Source organism: Daktulosphaira vitifoliae, unplaced genomic scaffold, assembly GCF_025091365.1.
Source record: "Daktulosphaira vitifoliae isolate Bord-2020 unplaced genomic scaffold, ASM2509136v1 Scaffold_4, whole genome shotgun sequence".
In the NCBI taxonomy this organism is placed as follows: Eukaryota; Metazoa; Arthropoda; class Insecta; order Hemiptera; family Phylloxeridae; genus Daktulosphaira; species Daktulosphaira vitifoliae.
The window spans coordinates 24,809,341-24,825,492 of NW_026099575.1; the positions used below are offsets into that span (position 1 = coordinate 24,809,341).

The window sequence follows — 16,152 nt, forward strand, 5'->3', positions numbered from 1 at the left end:
GATAGACTCGTGTACTCGGCGAAACGTTATGACTTTTTCGCCACAAGAAAAAAAAACGGTTCGCGCGCACGGTAGTCTCGTTTTTTTACGTTGTCCCGTTGAGTGTTCCGGCAACCGGCTGCTGCAACGTTGGTGTGGGGGACTCATATATAATAGGCGTCGGACTGTGCGGCCAGCCGCAGAGTAGCGACGTGTCTCCTCAGCGGGTCTGTCCGTGTTCATTACACTCGTTTACGCGCGTTTGTCGACCGTCGGGAAATTAGCACGTATTTTCGTGATTTGTTTCCCTTTTGGTATTGTCATAAGTCTCCATCGGTTTGATGTTCATTACCGATAAACGCTTTTGACATTGTATCTGAAGACGCTACGAGTTCCGCGAAAATACCGATCGACTTTTTTTATCAGGTAGTTCGCGCGAGTAATTTCGTTGTAATACTCAGTGTTGTTAAAATAATACCATTGCAATACGATGACAATGGCTTACGAATCCCTTGCAGTGGTTAGCGTCTTGGCGCTGTTGTCGTGCCTAACGGGATACGCTGCTGCCGTCCAGACTGACGCCCAAGCAATGGTGAGTACATATATAAACTTTAACGGATTCTTTGTGCTGTTCTATTGGCGGAACTGAAAGACTTGAGTACACTTAATACTGCGGTTATTTATTTATCGGCAAATTATTGTTATTTTTTTAACGAAAAACAATTTTATACTTTCAAATGCTTATAGTTCAATTACCGGAAGGTTTTTGTTTAAAAGCCGCTACTGTTTTATTACTTATGGTAAAACATTTTAGAAATTTGGCCACGTTTAAATAATTGTTAAATACTATTAGATAAAAAAATCAGTGATCGTTTCAAAACATTTATATTCATGGACATTTTATACAAACGAGAGAATTAATTTGACTAAAGGAATACTTAAGAAAATTTCGTAATAATGTACAAAGTTCGTTTATGTAATTTAACCTTTACGTGGTAATTTTTTTGAACGATGTGATTAATTTTAAGTGTTGATGACGTGTTACGGAAATTCAATAAAAATGATTTATAAATTTCAGATGTATTTGTCGCAGTACGGTTACTTAAGCCCATCAATGAAAAATCCTAATTCCGGCCATATCATGTCTGAAGAGACCATGGCCAAGGCTCTCATGGAGTTTCAGTCGTTCGCCGGCTTAAACCTGACAGGTAAACGGGATTTATTTGTTTTAAAATTTAATTTTCTCAATCAATTTAACAATAAAACCGCAACGTTCTTCGATATGTGAACGTCAAGTGTCAGTGAACTTGAACATTTTTAAATTTGAATCTCAAAGTGTCCAAGTGATGTGAAAATTTGTAGATAATACGGAGATCTACATTTTTCTCCTCTTCATATTATTAAACGGAAAAAAACTGTCGGCAGCTTACACGATGCTTGTAAAATACATTATTTCAGTGATTCATTTTACATAGCTCAAGGGCAAATGCGCAAAGATTAATGACCTTCTTTGATACGGACCACTGTCATGGTTATTAATCGCAATGTGTGTTTTCCAATAAAATCGGTATAAAAATTTTGCGACAAAAAATTCATTTTCCCCCTGGCTTAGACAAATCGGTAAATTCATAAAAAAAAAAAAAACTAAGCTACATCACAGACTACGGGGATTACATACAAACATTTTATTAAAAATATATGTAAATCACTACTAACGTTTTGAATCACCAGCAACTTTGAAATAAATATGTTACTTTAACGACTTATTTTATAAATGAATTGTTAAAATGTGGATTACAGATATTACGGATTAAAGTTAAAATTCAAATAGTAATGCCACAGAAAATAATCAGATCACTTTAAATTATAGTACTATCGATTTCGGTCATGAAAGCACTAATTAAATTGTCATTATATGAATTCACTTTTACTATAAAAAATCAAACTAACATACATCATTCCGAGTTATAGAGAAATATGTAATACACTCAAAATGTTTTCAATTATAATGTGCATTGTTTTTCGCTATAATATTTCATTGTTGTAAAATACTGCCAGACGTAGAACTGCGACAGTGATTATTTTAACAAAGTTCATAATAATGACTGTTATAGCGTTGCGCGATTGGAATAACATTTATACTAAGGCAGTTAGTCATTAGAAAACTATACAGTACAATTATTAACATTTTATGATTTTAATTTATACACTGATTAGATTTTCGGATACAACATTTCAATTGTAATTAACGGCATACGAACGATTCATTGATAAATCATACCGCTTAGTTACCCCATGTATTGATAACTCTCTACAATTTACATGTCAATACATTTTACGTGGGGTAAAAGAGATTGATGCTGACATTTTTTTTTTCAATACCATCTTGTTCCGTATAAAATTAATGAAAGTTTATTAATGAATCTGGTATGCTCGCAGACGATACGAAATTTATCATTTTAGTTTGAAAACTTGCAAGACTTTGGCAAATTCAATCTCCAAAAACATACTTATACATTCCATCCGATTAATGAAATTAATCAATTTATTGCTGTAAAATATATTTTCATGTCGGGCAATATTAAATAATTAATACAACGCGTGATACAAATACGAATAATTTCAAAATTAGAAATGTTGCGGAAGACAAGCTTTGCACGTATGTGATAAATAACCTTGTAACAACGTCCATAATGGCCGGTTGATTGTCTATGGATTCGTCGAGTCTATCGGAGCACAAAAAACAATCACTTAAGAATTCTGTTTGAATATAAATTATGCACACGCGGCCGTCTTAAGCTGAACATAAGCTCAGCTGGTGATTGCCTTTTTGGATGTCCACCATCTTTGTAGTTGTTAGGTCTCCCTCGTTAGATGAATATATTAAACATATTTTTTATTTGTTTTTAATTGGATGTTTTTATTTATTTTGAAGGTCATTTGGATGATGATACGCTGCACTACATGACCATGCCCAGGTGTGGTGTTCGAGACAAAGTTGGTTTTGCCACTGACTCCCGGTCCAGAAGATACGCACTACAAGGTAAATATATGAGCTAATTTAGATACTGGGATTTAAAATAAATTATGGTTCAACAATAAAATATCAGGTAATGATGAATAAAATTCTTCGAGTAATTCTATACAAAGTTAACGGTTGTGTCCTTGCTAGCTACATTTTTTTCATTAATTATTTATTATTTTTAATAAATGTTTTTTGACACATATTTAATGTTTTCACACAACTTTAAATATCAAATTAACGCGTTACCATAATTTGTTTGTAATAAATTAAAAAAAAGTAACTGATACTTGAGAAACTAAATATATGTAAAATATCTTATTATAACACATAAATTAATTGTAATGATACAGTTTTATAAATACGTAATTAAATTCTGCTAAAAAAGATGTACATGGTAAAAATTTGAATAATATTTTTAGAAATAAACAACTCTTGTTTAATTTTTGTATATACATAAAAAAATAAAATCAAGTTAAATTTTGGTTTTAAGTTGTTGTCTAAAAATTCTAAGTATATTTTAACGTTTGTGGTTAAAACATATTACTTCCCGAAATAATTAAATATTTATTTCGCCTGTAAATACATTTTAATTATATTATTTCTTTGAGGTATTTAAACTTTTTTATTATTTTAGTTGGCTCATTGTTATAATATTAAAGTTATTTTTTGAAAAGAAAACTCAATGGAATAAACTTAATGTTTAATAAAAAAAGGGAGTTTGAACCAATCGTTCTTCTTAAAATTTATTAGTCAGAAAACATTATATCTTTATATTTTAATTGCCACAATAATTATATAATAACAATTGTTTAAGTAATTTTTTTTTTAATTGAATTGAAACTTGATTATTTGTAAGCTAGAAAAAGTTAAATTTGTGCCGGTATGTGTAAAAAATGTTTCAAAGTATTAGGGAAATATTTCAACTTTTATATCGGATGATATCGCATATGCTTACGATAAATGAGTATTGAATTTTTTGTTTATCGAATATTTGTTATGATAACCACGTCTAGTCATACACAATCTGTCAGGATTGCGGTTCTATTTTATTGTTCTCGATCGTCGAGAATCATGTTCAGTGAAAAATGAAAGAATATATACAGACGATGACACACTTTACCTGGGGTTCTCTTTTAGGGACTGAAAAAATGTTAAATTTCTTTTGCATGTGTTTTTGTCAAGTTCAATGCGACCAATTTTCCACTTGTCTTGTCGGTCTCGGACAAAAGGACAAATACATTGGCGGTTAAAGAAATATATTTGTGAGAAGGGAACAACGCAATATTGTTTTTCTCGACCCTTTTTTCAACACACTCCTACACATTTACGTATCCGCATCTCTCCTCTATCGTTTTCGCTCTTTCACTCTTGTGTCTGCCGCATACCGTGTTATTTAACGCATAACGTACACTTGTGGCCGACAAAATATCGTACCGGCAGCATTATATAACATTCGTACTGCGGTGACAATCTAAATAGGTAAAATTTAATAAGAATATATGCGTTTATTACGACTCAATTGTGCTATGTAACATGTTATACACATTGTATAAAAAGTAACGTTTTTTGGTTTTCCGCTATTCTATTTTGAGTTTCCATTGCTCTTAAAATTGTCCATTCATGTATTGGTTGCATTAAAAGTGTAAATTCGATACCAAAAACCGATCACCTGTTTTTATATTATAGCTGTACAATGTGCTTGTGAGAAACAGCGAGAGAGTTTGTGTAATGAAATTGTTATGATTAGGTATGCTTCATTCATCTCAATAGTATTTAAAAATTAAACAATATTTAATCTATTTAATAAATCATGACGATATTTTGATATGCTCATGACCCGGATGACCAACTTTTTTCTTTAAGATTTTGTTTAGGTAGGTCAAATAACAACGAAATCCTTTCAAATATAGTGTTTCAAAATGATAAATTTATTAAAAGCAAAGGTATTTTTGTGATTTTATCAAATTATGTAATTAATTTTATCATACATCAACACAAAGTGTAAAAATTATACAACATTTAATTATAGATATATTAAATATAATATATTTAATATAAATAATGGGGTCTTATAGGGTTTTTTCCTTTATATATGCAGATATCTCACAGGGTTTTGACATATTTAATTATTGATTCAATAAATATTATGCGTTACTTTAATTAAAAATTATTTTTACATTTTTGGACTACGAATTTTAAACGTATGTATATTATTATTTGTCTCAAATAACAAAAAAAAAAAATTATTTTTACTTCTTTAATTTTTCTAAATGGTCATTTTTAGCTTTTAGATAACAAACATTTTTGATTCGTCGATTACTACATAACGATTAATACTCATTGAAATATAAGTGTTGTGATACCTAGAGCGGGTATGATAGGTTTTTTCTAAAGCTATCTTTAATGAGAATTATTTTATGTATCTATGTCGTGTTAGAGTCATAAATAGTTCAATATAACATTGTTGATAAATTTTCTGAAAATAAATTTAAACTTACATTATAATGAAATATCCTCTTAAAAAATACTTAATGTATATATTACTGTCGCATTATGAGTTTTATTGGACCATATACTCGTTTATCCACAAACACCTTATAAACATTATCAATCACCTCATGAGCAGTGTTATACTAGGTAGGTTTATAATTAAAACTAAAAATTAATTTCATAACATTTAGTAGTCTGAGAAATTTCATATTTTCGAATAAAAATACTTTTCCTATAATTTTCAAAGAAAAAAGTATTTCTGAAACTTTTTAAACGAATTCATTTTTTTTTAGTAAAACAAAATATTTATATTAATAATTTCATTTTGGTTATTCTATAATATTTTTTTCGAAAAAATTGATGATTTTAGAAGATACTAATTGTGATGTATGTATAATGTTAAATCTATTATAGCAAATAATAGTTTAATAGGTGATTTTTCAATTTTATCAAAATATTATTTTGGTAATAGAAAAGGTGTAGAATTTGTTCTTTTACTATTATGTTTATAAAATTTATCATATTTATGATATGAGTTAAAAAAATATATTTATAGTATAATATTATTAAAGAAATTTACTGTATTAATGTTTAATAGTATAAAAAAGATTATTGGTATTCATTATTTGAATGAAAAAAATATTCTATGAAAATGAAAAATTAATAAGTACCATAAGATTTATATTTCTAAAAAAATATTGCAAAAGTAAGCTATATCGTTCAAATTATGTTATCTAGAAGAATTAACACTTCATTATGAGAACAACATTTTACTAGATGGGAAAATTTATTTAGATTATAAATTAAATAGAAATAAAAACATTATACAAAAGAGCATCATGTTTAGATAAATATTTTAATAGATTTAAATCAAGAACAATTATTTTATGCACTTTTTTATTTAAATGATTTAGGTACAAAATATGTATATTATATATAGTATATTTATATATAGTATAAAATTTGTTACTACTCAGAATTTTTATGTTCAATTACAGGTGCTTATTTAAGTGTAGATAATTTTCATGGAAAAAGTTACGTACTTAAAATTAATATTTAGTGTGGAAAAATTTCATTTTCTTCCCTTTTCTCAATTTATTTTTCAATGTTTGATATCGAAAGAAAACATACAAAAATGCTCACAAACTTTATAATGGTACAAATAATTTACTTCTGAACATTAATAAGATATCATTTTACCAATTTTTCCCTTAGAATCTATTTTCAGTATCTTGAGTTATCATTTATTTTTTAAATTTTTAGTAAATTTCAAATTTTTTTATTTTTTTAATAATTTAATAAATATGGTATGTTATATTATTTGTGTTGTCTTCAAGTACAAAAATTATTTAATAAAGAAATTAACGTAAAATATTAATCGGATTAAAAGTTATTGAACTTGTCATATGTTCGTTAATCTTAGAGAGAGATAAAGAGTAAAATATAATAAATATTTATTATTTTTTTGATTTATTAAATTTCACAAGTAAAGACCCCGAAAATAAATCCATTATTTATACAGACGTGATTAGTTATATCACTTCGATCTGTGATAAATAAATTATTAAAAATAGATATATTAAATGTTACTATGAGGTATGTAACGAATATTAGGTACTTGTGTTTTGCTTGAATCCGTCACGCTTTAAGTTAGGACATAGGATGTAGGATATCCGGAGTGTGGTCAAATATTGTTATTGTCATGCAATATATGACTGAAATCGAAATAACAATGGCTGAGTAAAAATAAAACCATATAATTCTCCAAGTCATAAAATTTGTGCCATATTTTTTCGCTGAAAAAAAAATACGTGTAGTTTAGTTAAAAATAACTTCCTCGATTCAATAATAATGATAGTTCAAGAGGAACATCATATTTTAAAACATTTTTGTTTAATTTTTTTATTATAAAAAGCAATGAAAATTTATATTCAAAAGTTATACTACTTTGTGAGATAAAATAAAATTGACCGTGCGTGGTGTCAATGTCAAGGATAAAGAACAAAACGTTATTTCTATATCTTTGTCCTATCATATTTACATAAATATAATTAGATATTATGAACATTTCATCGAGTAGAATACAATGTATGACTAATTTTATCAATAATTTTTTATCGTATTACTATGAGAAGAGATCAGTATTTGTTTTATGGTAATATTATATTTAAAATGATTGGAACAATTTTTCATTAGTTTTAAATAATAGTAAAATTTATAAAAACAAATACTCAGATATTAAAATATTGACTAAAAATATATTTTAAAATTATTTAAATTGATAAAGTTCATATAATAATGATTATAACTTTTTTACGATTTATATTAAAACTTGACGGCAAATATAAATTATTTGAACCACAATGCTCATTAACCCAAATATCTATTCATTCGTTATATAATTTATACAAAGAGACACACAAGTTTTTCACACGTGACTTACATTTTGGTTCATTAAAAATGTCAATAATAATACTATAAAAAAAAATTCGCTATATTGATCAATTCACAAGAATTTTCCATTAGAATCATGGACTCCTCATTAATAAATAATTCATAGTAAATAAAAATCTTTTAAACTAATTTTTTTTTAATTGAATTGCAAAAGAACTTAACACTTATGTATAACGTCTAAAGAAGTTACTCATACGTTTTAAGTAAATAAATACTTTCAGTATTATAATATATGTATGATTAAAAAAAAATAAACGTTTATAGTTTTTTTATAATTTAAAATAAAATTATTAGAAAATTATCTGTAATATAACAATAAAATTTAAAGTGGAGGTTAAATAATTATTAATTATATTCTTTAATTAAAGAATGTAATTAATATAAAAATATTTAACACAATATTTTTCTTCAGAATTTTACGTCTCACCTTTCTGATTTTTTATAGTTAAATACTAAATAATGTTTGTTTTTATTTATGAATTGAATAATTTAAAACTTGGACTGACAACTTCTAAAATTAAATAACAGAATGACCAAGACCTTCGTAGAAAACTTTCCTTGGTTAAATGTTACATACAAAAAATATGTTTCAAAGATATTTATTATGGGGGGATATTTGTCTGTGACAACAGTGTCGTTTCCAACATCAAAACAGTAAATCGCGTAACGCCATGACCAATTGATAGCATGTATTTATTAGGTACTTACTTTGCAATAAAAAAATCGCTAAAGATATAAATTGTAAGACATATAATTGCAAATTTAGAAAAAAATCTAAAATACATTTAAGTAGTTGCTAAAATTATAAAATCATTTTTACGCTCTTTTACATGTGCCCGTCTGTAGTGAAGTGTGAAACGAATTTCCGTGGAGAATTTATCGGGCGTCATTTTCTCAAGCACACGTATGTTCGATCAAAATAATAAATCTAAAATATCGTAGTTTCTTTGTGAAAAAAATAATAATAATAACAACATATTCAACGTTGTAGGATTCAGGAAATGCGATTAAATCAATGTCGTAGTTGTCACGCGAGTATATTACATAATCTGCCATGAATGATAATTGTTATTAAGGTTAGGTACACTTTGTATTTACTTATTTTAGCCTAGATACAACTTGATTAATCATCTTAGAACTCTAATTGTTATTATACATCGGGTCACTTCCATAATTCTTATTGAAATGTGGTGCATATATGTAGCATGACGTACAACGCAATAATTCATTAATAATGTTTATTTATAGGTAGCAGGTGGAGGGTCAAAGATTTAACGTATAGAATATCAAAGTATCCCAAAATGATAAGTAAATCGGAAACAGATGATGAAATTCGCAGAGCTTTTGAAGTATGGTCAGGAGTAACACCTTTGACATTCACTCATAAAAAATCTGGACAGGTATAACATATACTTCATTTTAGATTAAAATAAACACATTCCATGATAAAGTAGTTTATCAAGTAGTTACTTAAATGAAATATGAAAACATTAATCGGCAAAAATATTTACTTTAGAAATTTATTATAACAGGTTCATATTGAGATTAGGTTTGAAAAAGGTGAACATGGTGATGGTGATCCTTTTGATGGTCCAGGCGGTACTCTTGCTCACGCTTTTTTCCCAGTATATGGAGGCGATGCTCATTTCGACGATTCGGAAAAATGGTCCATTGGTTCTTTTAAAGGTAAACTATATAAAAAAAAAATCGTTTCTAATAATTAAAAAAATAGCACTTTAATATATAGCCCATATAAAATATGGGCGTGTTAAAAGTTTTGTCATATTTTTACATTTTTTATAAAAAATATCCCAAATTTTCGTTACAGGAACAAATTTATTTCAAGTAGCAGCTCATGAATTCGGTCATTCTTTAGGCTTATCCCACTCTGACGTAAGATCAGCACTGATGGCACCGTTTTACAGAGGTTATAATCCGTCTTTTAATCTTGACAGCGATGACATAGAAGCAATTCAGGTTAATACGGATATTCTAGGATATTTTTTAAATAGATCATTTAATAGATTACACATTTTGTTCTATTTTTTAGGCACTTTATGGCTCAAATAACTCCGATGAAAATCATGGTGGCGATGATGACGAAGACAGTACTGGTCAAGGATCAGGTAAGAAAACAACAACCGAAGAAGCACCGACGGAAGGTAGTGACGCTGAATTATGCGCCGATTCGAAGGTGGATGCTCTGTTCAATTCAGCTGAAGGTGACACGTTTGTGTTCAAAGGTAAAGGATGTAAACAGTTGATGATGTGTTTATTTAATGATACAGTCGATTTATTGAATTATAATTTGAGCTATATTATTAACAGGCGACTATTATTGGAAGCTAACGCAAGACGGATTAGCGCAAGGATATCCTAAATCTATAACGGGTACTTGGTCTGGTTTACCTGGTAATATCGATGCAGCATTTACCTATAAGAATGGAAAAACTTATTTTTTCAAGAGCTCTAAATATTGGAGATATACTGGCACAATGATGGACGATGGGTATCCAAAAGAAATAGACGACGGATTTACCGGTATCCCAAACAACGTAGACGCTGCATTGGTTTGGAGCGGAAATGGAAAAATATACTTTTTCAAAGGTAAGCTCTTTTATCATTTTGTCAAACTATAGCGTTTTTAAACATTGTCTAATTTTTAAAAAAACTAGAGTTTATGACAAATATTGTTGGACATGCTTTGTCAAGAGTACACATACTTATTTTTTTTTACCTTGTTAGAAAACATTCTATTCTAATTACATTTTTTGACAGAAATTTTTTTTAAAATGGAGCACGAAGAAAAATAATTACTTAATTTATTTCGAAGAACGTCTCGATTTTTAAAGATAAACTATTTTTGAAAACGTCAAATCACCGTTCATAACGAAGAATAACATAATATATTATTCCTCGTCCAAATTTTATGTTGTTGCCCTCGTTCGCGGTGTTTTCCTTTAAATCTTTTGTTTTATAACTCTACCTTTAATCTTTACTTTACCTTTTTATGTATTATTTATTCTACTTTCTTAAATCAGTCATATTTATTCACACCCATTTGGCATTTCTTCTATTATGTATGATACTTATTGCTTTGGGCACATCCAGTTTTACTAATGAGCTCGTTTCCTCTTTTGTGTTGCACTCTTAACACTCTTCAAATCCACTCTTATATGGTTATTATTCTTTTCAAAAGTTCTTTTACATGTATTATCGTTGTTCGTTTCTGATGCTCGAACATGATTAAAACATAAGACGTATGATTATTATTATATTTCGTAGTGTTTATAAATATATAACTGCAAACAAAACTTTTCAACCGACGTCAGTGACATGCTTATGTAACCGACAGACATTTTGTATTTTACTTCCACTCAAAACGGTTCACAAAACTTTAGAATAGCTTTTTTGTTTACAGATTGTGACAGCTAGTTAAAACGAAAAAAATATTATTACATTGATAATCTTATTTTCTATTTCTATTTGCATTTAAGGTTCCAAATTCTGGAAATTTGACCCAACCCAAAAGCCACCAGTAAAGAGTACTTACCCTAAACCAATAAGTAACTGGGATGGAATACCCGACAATATTGACGCTGCTCTGCACTACACCAACGGTTACACTTATTTCTTCAAAGATGAAAATTATTACAGATTTAATGACAGAACATTTGCTGTAAGTTTATTAGCTTATAAATTCATCAGTTACAAACTTTGATTTTTTCTTAATATTGAGCGACATATGAAAAACGACAAAGTCCACATATTTTCATTGATTCATCAATTTTAATTTTATATTTCATTTTAGGTTGATACAGCCGACCCACCTTTTCCCAGAAATGCCGGCTACTGGTGGTTTGGATGCAGAGCTGCAAACAAAGGAAATCACCAGGACGCTACGGCGGCGCCCAGCGTGCACAGCCCGACGTGGACGGATGTGAGACGGGACCACAAGGGTAATCAAAATACTGACGTTGGGGACCTGATATTGGACGCAGGTGAGGAGATTTACCGATAAACGGCCGGGACGTTTTATGATTTGTCACTGTTTTACACCCGTTTATATATACAAACTTGTACACTATAACTGGCCTATAACAACTATGTTTAATCATCTTAATGGACGAATTGCCGCCGTAAGATGCGAAAACTTGTTTTTATCCGACGCTATACTGCTTCCGCATCCATTATCATCCTGAAAAATCATAAGGGTATATACATTTATTAAGAATGTTTCACGTTACATATATATATAAAAGTTTAATTTTTATAATTTACATCCAATGCATTTACTATTGCATGGTATACTTTTGATAATAAACGTGAACATTTTAAAAAGGTCAATATATATTTATGTTTAATGATAGAGATTTTGCACACATTATAATGAACTGCACTTGGCGTGCTTAAGTATTATTTATCAGTGATGGTTTTTTTTGCTTTTTTCACTACAATTTATTACATACATAAATCATGGTCAACGATGCGTTATTGAAATTCTGCTTTGGCAGTGGACATTGAAAGCATGCGACAAAGTAGAAGCATTTTAATAGTGACGGTTTTTAATTTTTTTTTTTTTTTTTACAAAACTGTTATGTGAGTCGACGCATGACTGGCGGAGTAATTGAATACAGAAAAATTATTAGTATTTATTTAGTTTAGTAAATAGTTTAAATATTTAGTTAATTACAATTGTACTATTATTATTAGTAGTTACACAGAAATACACTTTTTATTTGTGTTCATCATTCCTGCATGTTTTTTATATGTGGCTGTAGATGGTTTGGTATTTTTACATTTGCTTGTAGTTAAATTGTTTTATTTAGTTTAATTTTCGTAGAATGTTATTTGGTATAAAAGTAGTTTGATTTTATGTAATTAGTACCTGTATATTTATTCTGTATACACTATTATAGCTGTGTAGAAGATCTGTTGCGTTCAGTGCTGATTGGTCTGCCTGCCATATGAATGATTTTGGTTACTACTGGCAAAAAATGGTTTATGATAATAATAAATTAATTTTAATTGTCATACTACTTTGTATCTTTAAAAAACATCAAAATTGGATTGTGTTAACAGAAAATGGCGGCAGTAATGGAAGAAAATTAATATTGTGATATGGAGCACTTAGGTGCGCCAAAATTGTTAGATTTAAGTTTGTTGAATGTTTCTAATTGGACCCAATGTATACACCATGTACGTCAAGATCTTCAAGACATGTGAGATTGGTCTCACTCATTACTGACCAGCAAAACTGGTAAACGTCACCTTGATATTTAGGAGTATTTATTTTACATCAAAATCTTTAAGTACAACTTTTTTAATAATAATAATAATTTGCTTGGTAAAAGTATTTATAATTATATTTTTTATTGTACTTGTTCAGTATTTGGGTCAATAATATTTTTTACTTAAGACTGAATTTTATACGCTTCGTTATAGTTGCATTATTTGTATACTAATATAAAATCCTAAAATATAAATAGTTAATTTTAAATGTTAATAAAATATGTTTTGTAATTTGTATGTTTATAATGTTATTGTATGATATTCACCTCTTACAGAGACAATGTATCATAAAAGTAATATTTATACATAACATTTTATTTAGTATAAGTAATAATTGCCCAATGGGAAATGTTGTTTTATTTCTAACACATTGTTCGATCGAGACACTATTTCAATGTGTGTATCTATTGAAATATTGTTGTTTGATAACAAAATATACAAAAATCATTTGAGTGGAAGTTTTTTGTTGTTTATTTTCTCCTCCATCCTAAGATTTATGTGACATAATATAGTGTTTTCATATGCATTATTTCATTTTGTCAGCCATAGAAAATACGATGATATCAAGTAAAATTGGAATCATTTTAATTTTGAAAACTGGCTATTACCTTTTTACTTTATTTTTGTTTTAGATGAGGTATTGATTTGTGGTACAGTCTTATTTTCGAAATATTTTTTTTATATGATCTAGGTTTTACGTTATTTGTTAATAAGAAATAAAAAAAAATGTTAATTGTATATTTTTATGAATGTAATATTTTGTACATAAATATTTTATGTATAAATGGTATGACAGAAAAAAAATTGATGTGGAGAACAATAATTGATTAGGTTCGTAAAGAGTCTTAATAAGAAGAAGCGTGAAAGTAAGATAAACGATAGTAGCGGTGTGTGCTAAAAGCAAAAAAAAAAAATACACAAGAAAAGTGTGCCTGTTTGTGTGAGGCAGAAGAGGTTTTGCAGCAGGGCGGTCGTGCGGAAAAAGATTCCGTAGAAAAGAAAACGAAAATGAAGCTTATCCGATTATGTGAATGTGAAGATCCTTTAAAAAATTGAAGGAATTATAAAACTATTATTATACCCGTAGAGAAATCGCTAGTATTAACAATTATTCGCGAAAAATGGTATCATTTACTTTTTATATAAATATAGGAAATTTCGCTTATGTCATGCTGTTAAAACAAACGCTGGTTTCGTTTAATGGTAGTTTGAGATCATGACTCTAATGATATATAAGTTATTAATTCAAGAGTAATTTATACATTTTTTCAGTTAAATAGTATTAATAACCTAAAGCCGTAGATTTTATGGATCTATGTTTAGAGGCATAACAGGGTTGTGGCTAAAATATGTATGGGTTAGAGACGTATTTATGTGCCTCTTTTACCTCAAAAACTAATGTGTCAATTTTAAAAATTATTTTATTTCATTTTCCTTTAAATTTCATATCACCTACATCTTTTGTAACCAGCCAAAGTAACATGATACTCTTCAATGTTTCCTTTATGTATAAAGAATAATAACTTATTTTTTAACTTAAAAAAATATTGATGTTTAAAAAATAATGATTTATGTTGTGTATAATAATATGGTAGATAATGAATTTCAAAATAAATAAATTTCATATACATATAAATTTTTTTTTGAAAGGAGAAGTAAGTTTGAAAATTCAATTATTGTTAATTAGTAATAATTGTTTTTTTTACTTTTGAATATTTGTCAATTTAAAAACGGAAACAAGATGTCCTAAAACTGTGAAATTGTATTTAAAGATAATTAAAATCAGTTCAACTGGTAATTTATTCTGTTAGAGTATCGTAATACGAACATTAACTACTAGGTAGCGCATTGTTACACTACATGAAATAACACTGTGGTTTTCCAAACAGCTTCAATCAATAAGGTCAAGTGCCTTGTTTAGAGATACATTCGACGATTTTATATGAATAAAGTATCCCTATAAAATAATTCAAGTGTCAGTACCGTTCACAATGAATCCGTCTTCTCTGTCCAATACCACACACCCCTGAGATACCTTGTAAAACCAAATATTATAAAACTTAAAATCTGATTTTTAATTGTTTCGATATTTAGGTGACCCAAATGAAAGAACTCGGACGATGCCAAGAACAGCTGACGTTAATAATGGATCAGAAAATCAAACGTCAAAGTTCTTCGTCATTACAATTACTGTTTTCCTGTGGTATGTCAACTATTGAGCAATCGTCATGCACATATCCTGTGCAATCAACTGCTAACTGTGATACAAAACATATTTATTATTAAGCTATTTTCTCCTAAAATGTGTACAGTTTCTAGTATAGTGAAAGAAGTAGTATTAATTCTTTGTATATTATTTTTATTTTAAAATGTCATTAGTTTTAGGACAAAATAAAATAATATTGATTATGAAATAATTTTAAAAATCGCTCACTACGAATAATTTGAAGTTGTACAAACAGGCTTTTATGAATAAGTATTTAATAATTTAATGATATATTTAAAAAATATATTTATTTATTTTTATAGAATTGAAATACAAAAAAAAAAAAAAAAAATTGTCTGAATAATTACCATTGTCCGTTTTTAAAAGCTTCTTTTTGATTACGAATGAATGAACGTTCATATTTTTGAATAATTAAAGTGCTAATTTACTCGATGCAACAAAAAAAAAAAAAAAAAGAATCACTGAGATAAAAGTTATATTAAAAATAAAAGTATTTTAAAATTTTGAAAGAGAAATCAGTATAAATTAATTAAATTTATCAATTATCGAAATCTGCGGTTGACTTAAATTAGATAACCGCAGTGGTTTGGAGGATACCTGTGTTTTGTGGTATCTAAAGTTGATCTAACTGAACTACGGTAACACGTTGTATAATAAATTGTTGCGTAACGTTTATATGACTACA

At 28.1% G+C, this 16,152-nt stretch overlaps 1 protein-coding gene across 3 annotated transcripts; it reads left to right on the plus strand.

The window, feature by feature from the left end:
• The first annotated feature begins 157 nt into the window (after positions 1-157).
• Positions 158-15,925, plus strand: LOC126904256 (matrix metalloproteinase-16). 3 transcript variants are annotated; one of them, XM_050683135.1, is made up of 11 exons: positions 158-571; positions 1,058-1,187; positions 2,915-3,022; positions 9,197-9,348; positions 9,481-9,634; positions 9,777-9,925; positions 9,999-10,191; positions 10,277-10,555; positions 11,446-11,627; positions 11,760-11,949; positions 15,335-15,925. In XM_050683135.1, exons 1-11 carry the CDS (start codon positions 470-472, stop codon positions 15,457-15,459), a joined length of 1,764 nt encoding a protein of 587 aa, XP_050539092.1. In that variant the 5' UTR covers positions 158-469; the 3' UTR covers positions 15,460-15,925. The 3 variants fall into 3 exon arrangements, with proteins under 3 accessions (XP_050539092.1, XP_050539093.1, XP_050539094.1); XM_050683136.1 differs by lacking the exon at positions 15,335-15,925 and adding an exon at positions 13,031-13,698; XM_050683137.1 differs by lacking the exon at positions 15,335-15,925 and adding an exon at positions 12,868-13,698 and having other exon boundaries at positions 159-571.
• The last annotated feature ends 227 nt before the right edge of the window (positions 15,926-16,152 follow it).